This window comes from Anabrus simplex, chromosome 1 (assembly GCF_040414725.1).
Source record: "Anabrus simplex isolate iqAnaSimp1 chromosome 1, ASM4041472v1, whole genome shotgun sequence".
NCBI lineage: Eukaryota > Metazoa > Arthropoda > Insecta > Orthoptera > Tettigoniidae > Anabrus > Anabrus simplex.
In genome coordinates, this window is record NC_090265.1 from 1,584,881,437 (window position 1) to 1,584,896,199 (window position 14,763).

The following is a 14,763-nucleotide window of genomic DNA, read 5'->3' on the forward strand; positions in this document are numbered from 1 at the left end:
AGCTCGCAATATCAAGTACAAATTACCGTATAAACTAATACGACCCACAGTTTTTTCGAAAATAATGCTTCCAAAATCGGGTGCGGGTCTTAACTAAAATTTAGGGAAATTTATCTTTCCAAATGCGCGTAAATCTGGCATCACCACCAGCGTGGCTTGGCAACAATGCTCGCTCTGCTCTCAGTATATGCTAGTTCCATGCTTGGCATCAGTCTTGCGAACATTCTTAGAGAATCAACATTAATTCCAAAAAACGTTTGCGATCTTTTACTGTGACTAAGAAAGTAGTTTGGGAAGCCGAAACTATTGGAAATCTTGCCGCCAGTAGGAAATACGATATTGACGAGTCGTGTATTCGAGATTGGAGAACTGAGAAAAATGCGCTATGAACATGTAGTGGTAATCGTGGAGCTTTTCGTTGACTGAGTGTACAGTTTCCAGAAATTGAAAGAAGAACTGTATAAATATGCGACAAAATTCAAGAATTGATATATGGTGTGTCAATCGAAATGTGTCAGCTAAAGGCATTAGAGATCGCAAATGAACTCTTTGGATATCGTTCTGGAAATGTTTACTTTTATTTGTATTTTCTAATCATTTGATGTGTTAGTCAAGACTGTAAATAATTTTGACTTCACATTTTTTTGAATTTTGTGCTTTCAAAATAAGGGTGCAGGTTATTCGAGGTTATACGGTAGTCTTCAAATTTTAAATGTCACCATAATATTGGAAAGACCATCACCAGAAATCTTGAAAAGAATTTGAACATGAATAGTATTAAGTACTCTGTTTACATTAATTTCTAAACTGATTTTAGAGTGTATTATTCGCCAGGCATTTTGGAGTATCTTTAACTTCAACAAGCATAAGATTCCCAAGGGACAAAATATGTACGTTTAATTAAGATTAGTTAAAATATTTCTTTTAAAAAGGTAATACAATATTCTAGAATCTGAATGGGTGTACTCTAGCTAACATTTAATTAGGCTATTCAATTTCTTTTCCTGTAATTGAATGGTCAACATAGTCTTGAATAGATACATTATGTAATTTTGATGCAAGATAATGGAACATTTTAACCTCCAGGAACAGTGCTATACCACTGCCTAGCATGTGTCAAGATATCTTGATACTGCAGGACTTTTATAACTACACTACCATCGAACTGAAAGAGCCTTTTTCAAACCGCTCTAGCGCTTAATGTAATTCTGCACTGGTCACAAGGTTCTAGGAAACTATGCAATCCATCCACCAGTGCAATGAAATTAAGATTTTCATTTGCCCTTGCTGAACATTAGTCTGTATCAACTGCAACAGGAAAGTAGAAAACTTTATCAAACTCGTATGAGTAAAGTTATTCTCTTTACCAGAAATGTACTTCAGATTTATTTTATGACTGTCACAGTCCCCTACTCCTATGTTGATTTTTACCCATATATTTTAAGCACAAGGGGTAAATTATACATAAGTTTCTAGTGCTCTAAATTTTCAGAAATTTTATAAAATATTTACACCCTAATAGCCAAACAGATCACAAAACAAAGTTATTCTGTATGTAAAGAGGGGCGGTGGCTTACAGCACTAAATTACAGTTCACAATGTTGTTACAGTACAGACTATTTTATTCCAAATAAAGGACAGGAAAGTTTTGACACTTTTTTCACAGCTAATTAAAAGCACATAGAATTTTTTTCATGAAAAAGTTTTATTTCAACAAACACACAATGTTCTTTCATATCCACTCAAGCACCCAGAAACTTTACTATGGCAGATGACATTCAGAACACTCAAACACTACAAATTTAATAAAAATAAATAACAGATTAACAATTACAAAAAGAAAATACAAAATGTTCAAACATTGAACTGTGAACAGACTTGATTATCAAAATCAAGTTACCCCCCACCCCATTTAGAATCAGAGGACTCCATATGGATTAATTCTGAAGATTTGTTTGATAACCAGTTTTAATTAGCAGCTCACTTTTGCAAGATTGGCCTGAGCTAAGAAAATTAGGATTGCTGCTAATTGTTACTGTTGAGGACAACAGACAAATCCTAGTATAACTGCTTGCTATTAGCAGACTGAATATCCAAAATTCGACATGCAAGAACATTAGAACCATATCTTCCACAGATAAAGTACAAGGTATTTTTAAATAATGTTGGATGAGAACCTTATATGTCTTGGGAAGATTACACTGCATACCAATATTAGTCCTTCCCACCACTTACAAACTGTGGTGAGTTTCAGAGAGACCTAGAAACTTAAAGTTCATCCTTGATCTCATCATCATCTGCTCCTCCTGGAGGTGGGCCACCAGCACCCTGGTATAATTTTGCAATAATAGGTTGCACAATATCCTCCAATTCCTTCTTCTGCTTCTTGTATTCTTCAGTATCAGTGTCTTGGTTTTCTTCCAACCATTTTATCTTTTCATCAATAGCTTCTTCCATCTTTGTTTTGTCTGAATCACTGACCTGAAACATTTTAAGTTGACATGTGAGAAATCTGATCGAGTCCAGAAGCAAAGTTTCTGGAAACAGTTTATTTTCAGCAGAATGTCTTACACTACACAGCCTACACACTGGTGGAACAGTTTCATTCGCTCCATGAAGAAAACATTTATAACAGAAAGCTCCGGTGGTACCACTCTAAATTAGGTAGAATCTTAATTCCTTATAAACTGATCACGAAATATTTGGTATCAAACCATCTAAGTAATTCAGAGTAAAGGCAATAATGGAATGTTCAAAATTCAGCAGTATAGAACAAAATTAAAAGTTCCTGCAGCTTGTTCATTATTTTCTAGGTTGTTAACACATCAGAGTCCACCTGCACAATGTATAGGGAAGGTATCATTGCTGCCGACAGCTCGGGGAATCTACAGGCAGAAGTTTTCACCGTGGCTAAAATTAGAAGCCGCCGTTTCAGCGAGCTGTGACTTTACCACGATACTGTTTGATGCTTCTAATAAGCATACAATGTTAAATTACAAGATCTTCCAAAGCATTTGTAACAACCACATTTCCTCAATCTGTGGCAGCATCATCGTTTGCACTCGGCTGCAAAATGTGGGAATGTGCATGCATGCCAACAGGAAGAGTGTTCACGAGGCAGGCCTGTTAGAGTCACTTATGCTAAATATTCATAAGTGTAGGAAATTTCAACAAATCCATACTTGAGTTTATGGTAGAGTGGTTCTGAAACTTAAGGATGATGGTTTCACACGAAGTGAATGATTATTCTGATGCTCCAGGCAACTGAACTTCAATAACCTAATGTCAAAGAGGCGTGAAGTAGGTTCTATAATATAGTTTTATACCACTTCCTAAAAATTTGGGTAGTTACCTGTGTACAGATGACAACCTGCAGCAACTACAGCAGAACCTCGATAATTCAAAATCCTGCCTAATTCGAAGAAGCTGTCCTTCCCGGAAACATGAGAAACAGTTTTGCATGTTAATTAAATTGTTTAATTCGAAATACGGGTAATTCGTAATTCGAAGTACAATTTCGGCCCCATTACCAAAATTCAGACTTAATTGGAAACTGCCATTACAGTTTAAAACAATAGTATGTTACAGAGTATTTTCAACTCTAAATTTATCTGCGTCATAATAGGAAGTGTGTTCTGGAACGTGGAGGGGTAGCTTTCCGCACTTACACACACTTCGGTGGGTCTACAGTGCGCTTCACGATTGCCAATTTGAATGAAATCTGAATTCTTTTGTACTAAACCTTTTAAGGAATGCAGTAATATCACGCAATAGGCAGTGTGCGGAAAAACAGAATCTGCGAACACTGGTGATGCCGACAGTTGACGAAAAAACGTGGCTCATAAATTCGCAGGCACCGAACAATATTATTGCCGATGAAACTGCATTGCTTTATTTTAATGCGAGCCCAAACGGTCTTATGGTTTTAAAGGAGAAAGTGCCAGCCGGAGAATCGTACAAGGGTGGGGGATGGGGGTCATTGTAGTGCGTTACAATGCACATGGAAGCGAGAATCTATCCCCTCGTCATAGGAAAGTTCGATAAGCCACAATGTTTTAAGGACGTCTAGCACTTTCCATGCCAGTACAAAGCATCTAAAAATGCAAACAGTACAGAAATCAAAAAAAAAAATGCATTTGCACAGGGGAACCGCGATAATTTATCCTCGTCTTTGAATTGGGTGATTTTTTTCTTTCGTTGCGTGAGGTTATGTTTGTCAGTGATTTATCCAAGTGCATTATTTAAACATTGTATATGCACCTTGTTAGAACTATTTCCGAAATGTGTCCTTCCATGGCATTTGAAAAGTTTAAACTGTGAATCGAGGTGATTGCATGTATTAATGGGTCTTAGAACACTAACGCGGCAAGTGTTTGCATTTCTGAAGTACGAGAAGTGCCATGGCGGGAAATCATATGAGGATACAATTATGATATGATTTTAGCTCTAAAACATGTACACATCGCCCGTCGCTCTCATTATAAGGTGAGAAGTCTTAACATAGATGTACTGGAAAGTGTATCTAGAATGCAAAATAAAGCTTAAAGTGAAGCATTTCATTTACACTAGGTTTTCTCCTACTACTATGGCGGCAACTATTCAACCAATATGATTAATAGAAGAATAAGCTATTAGCTTTCTTAGAGAGCTTTGATTTAATCCTCCTAAAGACCCAATTAGTACTGAGGAAAGGATAATTATTCTAATGAAAATGTTTATTTCAATAGTGAAGAGGAAAACAAATCCTAATACTCAAAGTAAGGCTGGACTATAAGTTAATTGGGTTCCGTGAAGTGCAGCTAATCAACTAAAAATTTTAATTCCTGTAGGGACCGCAATGATTATAGTGGCGGATGTGCGTCTCTCAGCTTATTAATCCGTGCAGAATAAGGGCAACCAGGTTATTTAATTGGTGATGACCAAATTTATAACGCAATTGTCACTGCTCGCGCATTTGTAATAATTTTCTTTATGGTAATGCCCATCATAATTGGAGGATTTGGAAATTAAGGAAGGCCCAGTATTTCCTAAAAGAGTTAAAAGGAGATGACCTGCAATTATATTAGCAGCTAAGCGAATAGCTAATGTGCCTGGGCGAGTAATATTTCGAATAGTTTCAATACAAACCATGAAGGGTATAAGGGCCAACCATAGTTTTATGCCCATTGTAATTGAAAGAATTAATATTAACTCATTTATTAAATGAATCAATAACATTGTACATGTTTTAGAGCTAAAATAATATAATATAACAATATTACTTTCAAATCCACCTTCAAACGCACTACTTTTCAATGCAAGATCCATTTAAATTTTTCTACTGTAATCCATCTCTTACTTGATTACAGTCATATGAAAGTTCGATTTTAAGGGCATCGGGTACTTTGTGTAAATACAAGGCATCTAAAATGTACACAGTATAGTAATCCAATGAATAAAGCACTTTCACATGGGAGCCAGCATTGATTTCTCCTCTTCTTTGAATCGTGCTTTTTTTTTTTTTTCCTTTCTTTCGTTGCGTGAGGATATCCAAGTGCATTATTTGAATACTGTAAATGCACCTTCTTGGATACATTTTGGAAATCGTTCTTTTTTCATGGCATTTGAAAGGTATAAACTGTGAATCAAGGTTAACTGCATGCAGTAACAGGTCTTAGAATATTTAACGCAGCAAGGGTTAGTACTTCTGAATTGCGAATTGGCGGTTAATTTGAAATCACATAATTCGAAGTCAGATTTTTGAGTCCCAACAACTTCGAATTAACGAGGTTTTACTGTATGTAAGCCAGTAGTCAAACAACCAACAGCAGCAAAGCATATCACTGCTTGTTAACTTAAACCCATGTCAACTGATCCCTTAGGTTACACTATATTTAATGTTTTAGAAGCATCCTTAATATCCAAATTTCAAACATGGTGTGGGTTACTGTAGTCAAGTACTAGTTTGTGAACTATGGGCAACGTAAGTGGTCCGGAGAGTTGGGATACCAGTTGCTATGGAATTGGAGTGGGCATCATGGACATGAGTCGTGGCCCTCGTGCTCAGGCGGCTAGGACTATATAATCCACCGGTCGTCCCTAACCCGTTAGAGGAGAGATCCTCGCTTTGACTATGTGCAAGTAGGGTAGCATCCTGCTTCATGACTTCACCGAGCTCTGAACATTTTAAGCAAACCTAGGACCTATGGGAGTAATGGAGTCCCACTGTCATTTGCCAGGTGAGGTACTCCTTGGAAACAACTTGGCAAATGAAATTGAATTTGATGGGGAGCTATCAATATTAATGGGGCTTATGGAAGAAAGTAGAACTGGCCGAGTCAGCACACAGGATCCATCTGGATGTACTAGCAGTAAGTGATATTCGGGTAAGGGGAGATAACGAGGAAGAGATGGATCATAAAGTGTACCTGATGGGTGTTAAGGGGAGGGCAGAGTATGGGGTAGGACTGCCAGGAAAACTATTGCATGCAACATAGTTTCTGTTAGGCATGTGAATGAGCTAATGATGTGGGTAGATTTGGTAGAGGAATTAGGACAAGAATTGTCTCTACTCACCATGTGAGGGAGCAGATGAGAATGAAGCTGACAAGTTATGAAGAACTGAGTGACATTTTAGTCAGGGTCAACAGCGAGGATAGGATAGTGCTAATGGGCAATTTCAATGCAAGAGTTTGAAATAGAACGAAGCTTCCTGGTGGTGTCACCAACAACCAAGCTCATGGGGAGGAAGAAAATGTTCATGAAATTATGCTGGAGGCAGTGGAGAGGATGGTAAAATCCATTGTCAAATCAGCAGGAATAGATTAAATTAGACCTGAAATGGTGAAGTACAGTGGGAAGGCAGGGATGAATTTGCTTCATAGAGTAGTAAGATTACCATGGAGTGTTGGTAAGGTAACTTCAGATTGGACAAAAGCAGTAACTGCACCTAGTTATAAGCAAGGGAATTTGAAGGACTGCAACAACTATTGAGGTATATCGTTTAGTTTTCCACATGGAATATTCACTGGCATCTTGGAAGAGAGGGTGCAATCAGTAGTTAAGAGGAAGTTGGATGAAAACCAGTGTGGTTTCAGACCACAGAGCAGCTGTCAGGATCAGATTTTCAGTATGCACCAGCTACTTGAAAAATGGTACGAGAAGAATAGACTGTTTTGTCCATATTTCGTAGATCTAGAGGAAGTATATGACAGGGTAACAAGGGAAAAGATGTTCGCCATACTGGGGGACTATGGAATTAAGGGCAGATTATTGAAATCAAAGTCATTTATGTTGACAATTGGGCTTCAGTGAGAATTGATGGTAGAATGAGTTTTTGGTTCAGGGTACTTACAGCAGTTAGACAAGGCTGTAATCTCATCCTTGCTGTTAATGGTTTACATGGATCATCTGCTGAAAGGTATAAAGTGGCAGGTAGCGATTCACTTAGGCCTATGCTGACGACTGTCTTAATGGCAGATCATGCCAAAAGCCTGCAGTCGAATATCTTGGAACTTGAAAATAGGTGCACTGAGTATGGTATGATAATTAGCATCTCTAGGACTAAATTGATGATATAGATGTTGATTCCCATAGGGAACTTAAAATATTTGTCCTGAATGAGTAAATTTATAATACCAATATTATTATTACCACCAATATAATGGTCCGTTATTCGACAAATTTTCCGGCTAACTCATTCTTGGTTGCCTGCATTTCGCCCTCGTGTGCTAAGTAGGGCTCGTCAGTTGGGACTTAGCACACCTCAACGTCTATATCATTTGATGGCCAGGCAGGCATCAATTTTTGGAAATGAGACATAGCTCTCGTAGTGCATTGGCACTGCCGGTGGCTTCAAGAAGCCTATGCAGTGGCCTCCATGGTATGCACTAGCCTTGTGTCTTGGGAGGTATGTATGCATGCAGTTTTGGTTATGGGAAATTAAAAAGCTATGGAAAAGGCATCAAACTTGCTAGGTAAGAGCACGGGCACTTAGGGCTGAAGTAAGATGTCCGACAATCTGACCGCGCTCGCTGTAATACAGTAGGAGAACCCCCGTTTTAATGACAATGTTATGCCCTTTGAAAATGTATATATTAATCTGAGCAACATTCTTCGGTTACAATCAGAACTTACAGATTCATCCCTTATTATGCTCAAATTCAGGCGTGTTAGTTTTCATCCATGATCATTTATATATCCCAGCATTTATATTAAATGCGATCGATTATCTTCTGTATCGATTCCTCGCTACACACGAGCGAGCCAGAGCTGTCCTCACAATCACACAACTCCGACTGGTGTAAACAAGCGAGGACATGTTTTTGCAATAAGCGCAATGACAGACGTTAACCCCTTAGAAATACAGGTTGCTTAATTCTAATATGTACTGAAATACCGTATTAACGCGAATAACACCTGCACATTTAAAAAGAAATTGAGGCATGAAATAGGTATACGGTTTTTTGCGTCAAAGTTGGCATTTTTTTTCTCAAAATAAGCCTACCTAAAGTTAGGGTGTGGGGATTATTCGCATAATATGGTAATATAGGAATGTGATAACTAAGATACAGTAGTGTGCATAACCAATTTCAGAGGTTAGATTAAGTACTTTCGCACCTTGTTAAAATTTCAGAAAGGCCGTTCGCATATACATTTAGTGAGGTTATTCTATACAGAGCTTTAACTATTTTTATAGTATGCGCGTGGTAAACTTAGGTTAGGTGATGCTGTTTTAAGAAAATGTAAATATTGCAACAAGCCTCTGGAATGGTGCTATTACGATTTTTTAGAATGAAAATGAATATGCGTGTTCAGACTATTGTAATTAGAAAACACGTGCTAATGAGTAAGCCACTGCTGGGAAAACATCCGCGAAATTGTTGAAACAAACATTGTATTTTTGAACCAATTTGATTGCGTTTTTATGCAATTTTTATCCATCTAGACTTGTGGAAAATCATGCATAAAATCAGAAGAACTACCTTAAACCAAAGCGGTTTTGCATTCGCCACCAAAAATCTGTCAAAAGGAAGGGCTAACCATCGGCACACCATTGTCAGGAATAATAGCGAACGTACTGAACACTGAAAATTATGTCATAACCAACTAAGAGATGTAGAGGGAGCAAAGTTTGAAGAGGTGTGCAACTGCACTGACAAGCAAAACTAATGGATCACTGAATTTTCTAAGGAAAAAATGAAAAAAGTAATACTAGTAATTTAACACAAAGTTATAACTATAGTAGTGTGTAAGGTAGATATCGTTTTATTTCTGGCACTGCAAATATATGATAGTTCAATTTATGTTTATACTGTAAAATTTATGTTAATACTGTAAAAGATCAGTGGGAAAGGTGTGCTTTCTACTGCAAACTAATTATGGTAAACCCCTATTTAAGGTCCCTGTAAAAAAGTTAAAATAGCGGTTATACCGTAGAGCTATCTTTAGGATATACAGGAATAGGTAAAGTATGTTTTATCATACTTGTACTGAATTCTACTTTAGATAAAACCGGAGCTTGCCTTTCATACAAATATGCCAGGAATGTTGGCGATTCAATTATTAAGTGTAACTGGGCAACCACTCTCTGAACACTAATCAGAGGGAAGAAAAAAGTGGAAGAGGCCTGCCCTTTCACATGAGTATACCGCGAAGGCCATAAAGGCAGTGAAAGACTTTTAGGCCTTGCAAAATTAATAGTCAAACCTCGTTAATTCGAAGTTGTTGGGACTCTAATCGGACTTCGAATTACGTGATTTCGAATTAACCGCCACTTCGCAATTCAGAAGTACCAACCCTTGCCGCGTTAAATTTTTTAAGATCCGTTACTGCATGCAGTTAACCTTGATTCGAAGTTTATACCTTTCAAATGCCATAGAAAAAACTATTTCCGAAATTTTTCCAACAAGGTGCATTTACAATGTTCAGATAACGCACTTTGATAAATCACTGAAAAACATAACCTCGCGCAACGAAAGAAAAAAATTCACACAATTCAAAGACAAGGATAAATTATGCTGGTTCCCCTGTGCAAAACCATTTTCTTTATTTCTGTACTGTTTGCATTTTTAGATGCTTTGTACTGGCATGGAAAGTGCCCAACGCTCTCAGAACATCGTGGCTTACCGAACTTTCCTATGACGAAGGGATAAAATTTTTCGTTTCCATGTGCATTGCAATGTACTACAATGACCCTCATCCCCCACCCTTGTATGATTCCCTGGCTGGCACTTTCTCCTTTAAAACAATAAGACCATTTGGGCTTTCATTAAAATAAAGCAATGCAGTTTCATCAGCAATGACAATATTGTTCGGTGCATACGAATTTATTATATGAGCCACTTTCTACCGTCAACTGTCTGCATCACCAGTGTTCGCGGACTCCGGTTTTTCCGCACACTGCCTGTCGAGTGATATTACGGCGTTCCTTAAAAGGTCGAAAACGACAGAATTCCGATTTCATTCAACTTAGCAATCATGAAGGGCACTGTAGACCCACCGAAGTAAGTGTGGAGAGCTACCCCTCCACGTTCCGGAACACACGTTCTAATAAAACGCAGATAAATTTTTAGTTTTAATTACTCGAACATACTATTGTTTTAAAATGTAAAGGCAGTTTCAAATTAAAAGTCAATTTTGACAATGGGGTTGACATTGTACTTCGAATGACGATTTATCCTTATTTCGAATTAAATAATTTAAGTAATATGCAAAACTCTTGTTTCCGGGAACGAGAGCTTCTTTGAATTAGGAGGGACTTTGAATTAACCGATTTCGAATTATCGTGGTTCAACTGTACCACCGCATAAAACAAGAATTGACAAAGGGAGGCCAGATAAGTCTGAAGGTGAGGAATCCTAGAAAACGGTCAGACACTGATAGGGGACCAATAGTTTCCAACCTCTGCTTTCAAGTTCGGAACACCAGAGGGTTACCCGCTTTTATTAATCACCGGTAGGATATACCGTGGATGAGTTCTGCAATGTTCTTCAAACCCCACCCTTTCCTGGCACGAGAGAAACCAGATGACCCTAGATCAGTTATGAAAGTAGAGAAACGTATGGATAAGGAAGCCATGACAGCATACATATTGGGAAGAATATTTCAACATGGTATTATGAATCAAGCAAAGTGGGTAATTGATTTTTGTAGGGAATACTTTTTGAAGATAAAGTTGGCAGTTAAAAACATTGGAATGGAATGGAATGGTGTGGGAATAGATGTTGCAGCAGGAATTGAGAAGGCTGTTAAATCTCTGCTACTGTAGATCAATGTCAGCAGAAAACTTAATATACAGCTGGAAATGTTTAATGAAAATTATCAGAACAGAAACAAGCAATCCATGCAAGTCTTCTCAAGATGCATATGAGCAAAACCAGGTTGTTAGAGAAACCCTTGACAGGCAACTGTACTTGCCGTGTTTATAATATTGTGATAAATGATAGAATAAAAACAATGCTATTCATTGTTAATGAGAATACAAAAAGTGGAAAAGTGAGAAAAATTCAAGATCAACCTTAACCCTCCAGGGTAACAAATACAGTAAAACTTTGTTATGACGTTTCTGCAGGGGAACTTACTACTGAATATATGAAAAAAATATCCAACAAGGATATGGAAACACCAGGTAAGAGGTTTTTCCAATGCAAGGGCATTTTACATCTTGTATCCCTGGGTACAGTGAAAACTACATTACCATCTCTAAAGATGAGGAAAGTATTAAAAGATGCAAAAAAACCCAGAGTTGGAAATCATGTTTGTTTCACAAGGGATAACATTTTCATGACTAGGAAAAATGATCGTACTAAGCGGTAATAGTGAAATTTCGTGACACGATAAGTTAGGTATTTTTATAGATTTAATATGATGAGAATCGGGACTTCAAATTTACGACGTGCTAAGCGGGAAAAACGTGTTAATGACAAACACGCTAACACGGTTTCACTGTATTTAACATGCTTGTCAGAAAATTGTCAAAAAACTCATCCTCACGAAAGAGGAAAGTTGCCAACATACCTTTGAACCTAACTTTTCCTTATCTGCAAGCTGATTCTTCAACGAGTATGCATAGGATTCCAGTTCATTGCGAGCCTCAACTCGTTCTTTCAGCTTCTTATCATCATCTGCAAACTTTTCTGCATCCTTGATCATGCGTTCAATATCATCAGGAGTAAGCCTATTTTGATCATTTGTGATCACAATTTTCTCACGGTTTCCAGTACCCTTATCCTCGGCAGATACCTGTAAAAAGTGAAAAATTGGTTAGAAATCTGAGGAAGCTCTAAGCTGATGCTACACATTGTTAATAATCTTATCCTGACATACCTGCAAAATACCATTGGCATCAATTTCAAACGTAACTTCAATCTGAGGAACTCCACGGGGGGCAGGAGGAATACCTGTCAAGTCAAATTTTCCCAAGAGATGGTTATCCTTTGTCATTGGTCGCTCACCTTCATAAACCTGGAAATTAAATATGATAGATAAGAGAGATTGTAATCAACTAAACAAGTAAAAAAGGAAGGGATTTTTTTTGTTTCTCACCTGGATAGTGACAGTGTGTTGATTATCTGAAGCAGTAGAGAATATCTGAGATTTTTTTGTAGGAATGACTGTGTTCCTAGGAATCAATTTTGTCATTACACCTCCAACAGTTTCAATACCCATGGTAAGCGGATTAACATCCAAGAGGACAATTGCATCCGTGTCTTGCTCTCCTGACAGGACACCAGCCTGCACAGCTGCACCATAAGCCACAGCCTCATCAGGGTTGATACCACGTGATGGTTCCTTTCCACCAAAGAACTCCTTCACCAACTGTTGAACCTTAGGAATACGGGTACTTCCACCAACTAATACTATCTCGTCAACATCCTTCTTGTTCATATCGGCATCTTCTAACACTTTCTGAACAGGCTTCATAGTGGACCGGAACAAATCCTATGGACAGAAGTGTTAAGACTCAGCTATGAGCTTAAGATTTTTACTAGCTATACCATCTAGAAGTGTACAAGGTTTGAGATTATTCTCCATTCTACAGGGTGAATGACTAAAACCCAGCCAGCTGCACAGACTTTTGAGACTAATGTTTACGTAGAGTAGTACTACCACCCTACCACTGAACAATATATCAAGCTAATTACACAACAATGACGTTTAGCAGACCAGCATCTGAACTTACAAAGAACATTTCTCCAGAATACAGTGGGTCCAAAAAACAAAGGGATGCTTATCAATATCGTCAACATTTTAACTTCAATAGAACATTAACATTATAGACGATCCAGGGGTTAGATGGCACGTTTTTCAGTTGACATATTTTTGTAATTCATGAAATTGATATTTCCTGTTAATCTCTAGATTTCATGCCTAATTTTAGTATGAGGAGCACATTTAGGAGAAACCAGGCGTTGGTGCCAAATTGTTATGAGTACAAACAGCTGATTCCCCACACACAACACGAACAGAATTGTACACACTTTAAGCCCAGAATCAATTATTCTTTGCAGCAAAATGTAACTCTCATAAGATTAACAATAACGAATTGAAGATAAGGCTATAAGAAAAGATCAATGCTCGTACAGATAAAATGCAAGAAAATTAAATGAGACCACAGCACTAGTTGCAAATAGAGGATTGTGGCAATGTTTAGTCAATCCAGAGGCTTGCACACTGAACGCTGGAAGGCATAATGGCCTATAATGTTATGTATAGGGGCCCCTCTGGACTTGTCTGGAGGGTCTGAGGGAAATAAAATACCCTCTCGCAGACCAAAAATAGATATTGCCAGAAAACGTCTCGAGGCATTATGAATGTTACCAGCCCAAGCCAAGGCTTGGAAGCCTCGTCCACACATGCTAGAGAGGCATCCATGGTTCCTCCACATGGGTGAGTGTTTCAGGTGGAAGTGATGCTGGTGACTGAGTTGAAGGCTCAATGCGGGGTGCTGGAACCAACACATCACATTGCTCTGCGTAGCCCGGACGAGCCGCGGGGTGGAAAAGGGTGGACCCAACCTAGGGGGAACTCATGGCTGTGAACTCAGATATGGGAAAAGTGGAAAATGTGAGTAGGCCTACTGAAAATGGAACAAACCCGCTAGGTTTGGGCCAGGGGCGGACCGCTCAATGGACAACTGAGGGAAGTGGATTCTGCTACGGAGAGCGTGAGTTGCAGGAGGGCAATGTCTGGCTGTATGCCTCATCACGGATGGTGAGAATGAAGCTCGGAACCCTAGAAGGGACAAAAAACCTATGATTGAAACTTGGATGCTCAAAAAGAATCTTTTTCAAAAACTTAAGACATCAAGGGAAGCCATGGGAGCTCCAGTAGAGCAAATCCAGGAGCAAGCCCAAGATGGAAAAATGGAGACATAAGTCCCAATAGGACAGACTGTCGCCAACACAAATCAAGAAATGGCAACAGAAGCTCCAGTACAGCAGCCTGCTACCATAAGCAAATCAGGAAGATCCCCAGAGAGAGAACTGAAGATTTCACATTGAAAATCAACAGATTACATATAGACAGACCACCTCGCAACAGCGCATACCAAGCATACTGTAAGGATAGGAAGAGAGTAAGGAAGGAAGCCAAAATAGCGGGTGGAACTGGGACGGAGAGGAAGCCAAGGAACAGGGATCAGCGAGAGGCTTATCACTCCGACAACCCCCAAAATGCTAAGGTCGGAGGATAGTTCGCCATCAAGTTCGGCTACAAAACCGCCAGCCAAGAAACTGAAAAGAAAGAAAGAGGTCGTGTCCTTTTCGGAAAGACTTTCCTTCA

The 14,763-nt window shown here is 38.6% G+C and overlaps 1 protein-coding gene across 2 annotated transcripts in view; it reads right to left on the reverse strand.

Moving 5' to 3' along the window:
* Window positions 1-1,686: 1,686 nt before the first annotated feature.
* The window catches only part of Hsc70-3 (heat shock protein 70 cognate 3), a 58,568-nt gene continuing 45,491 nt past the window's right edge, over window positions 1,687-14,763 (reverse strand). For both annotated transcript variants that reach the window (XM_067138200.2, XM_067138199.2), the window contains exons 7-10: window positions 12,526-12,921; window positions 12,307-12,444; window positions 11,998-12,222; window positions 1,687-2,481 (exon numbers count right to left, since the gene is read on the reverse strand). In XM_067138200.2, the coding sequence (XP_066994301.1) occupies window positions 2,269-2,481; window positions 11,998-12,222; window positions 12,307-12,444; window positions 12,526-12,921 (972 nt within the window). In that variant the 3' untranslated portion in view covers window positions 1,687-2,268. The remainder of the gene's footprint in view (window positions 2,482-11,997; window positions 12,223-12,306; window positions 12,445-12,525; window positions 12,922-14,763) is intronic.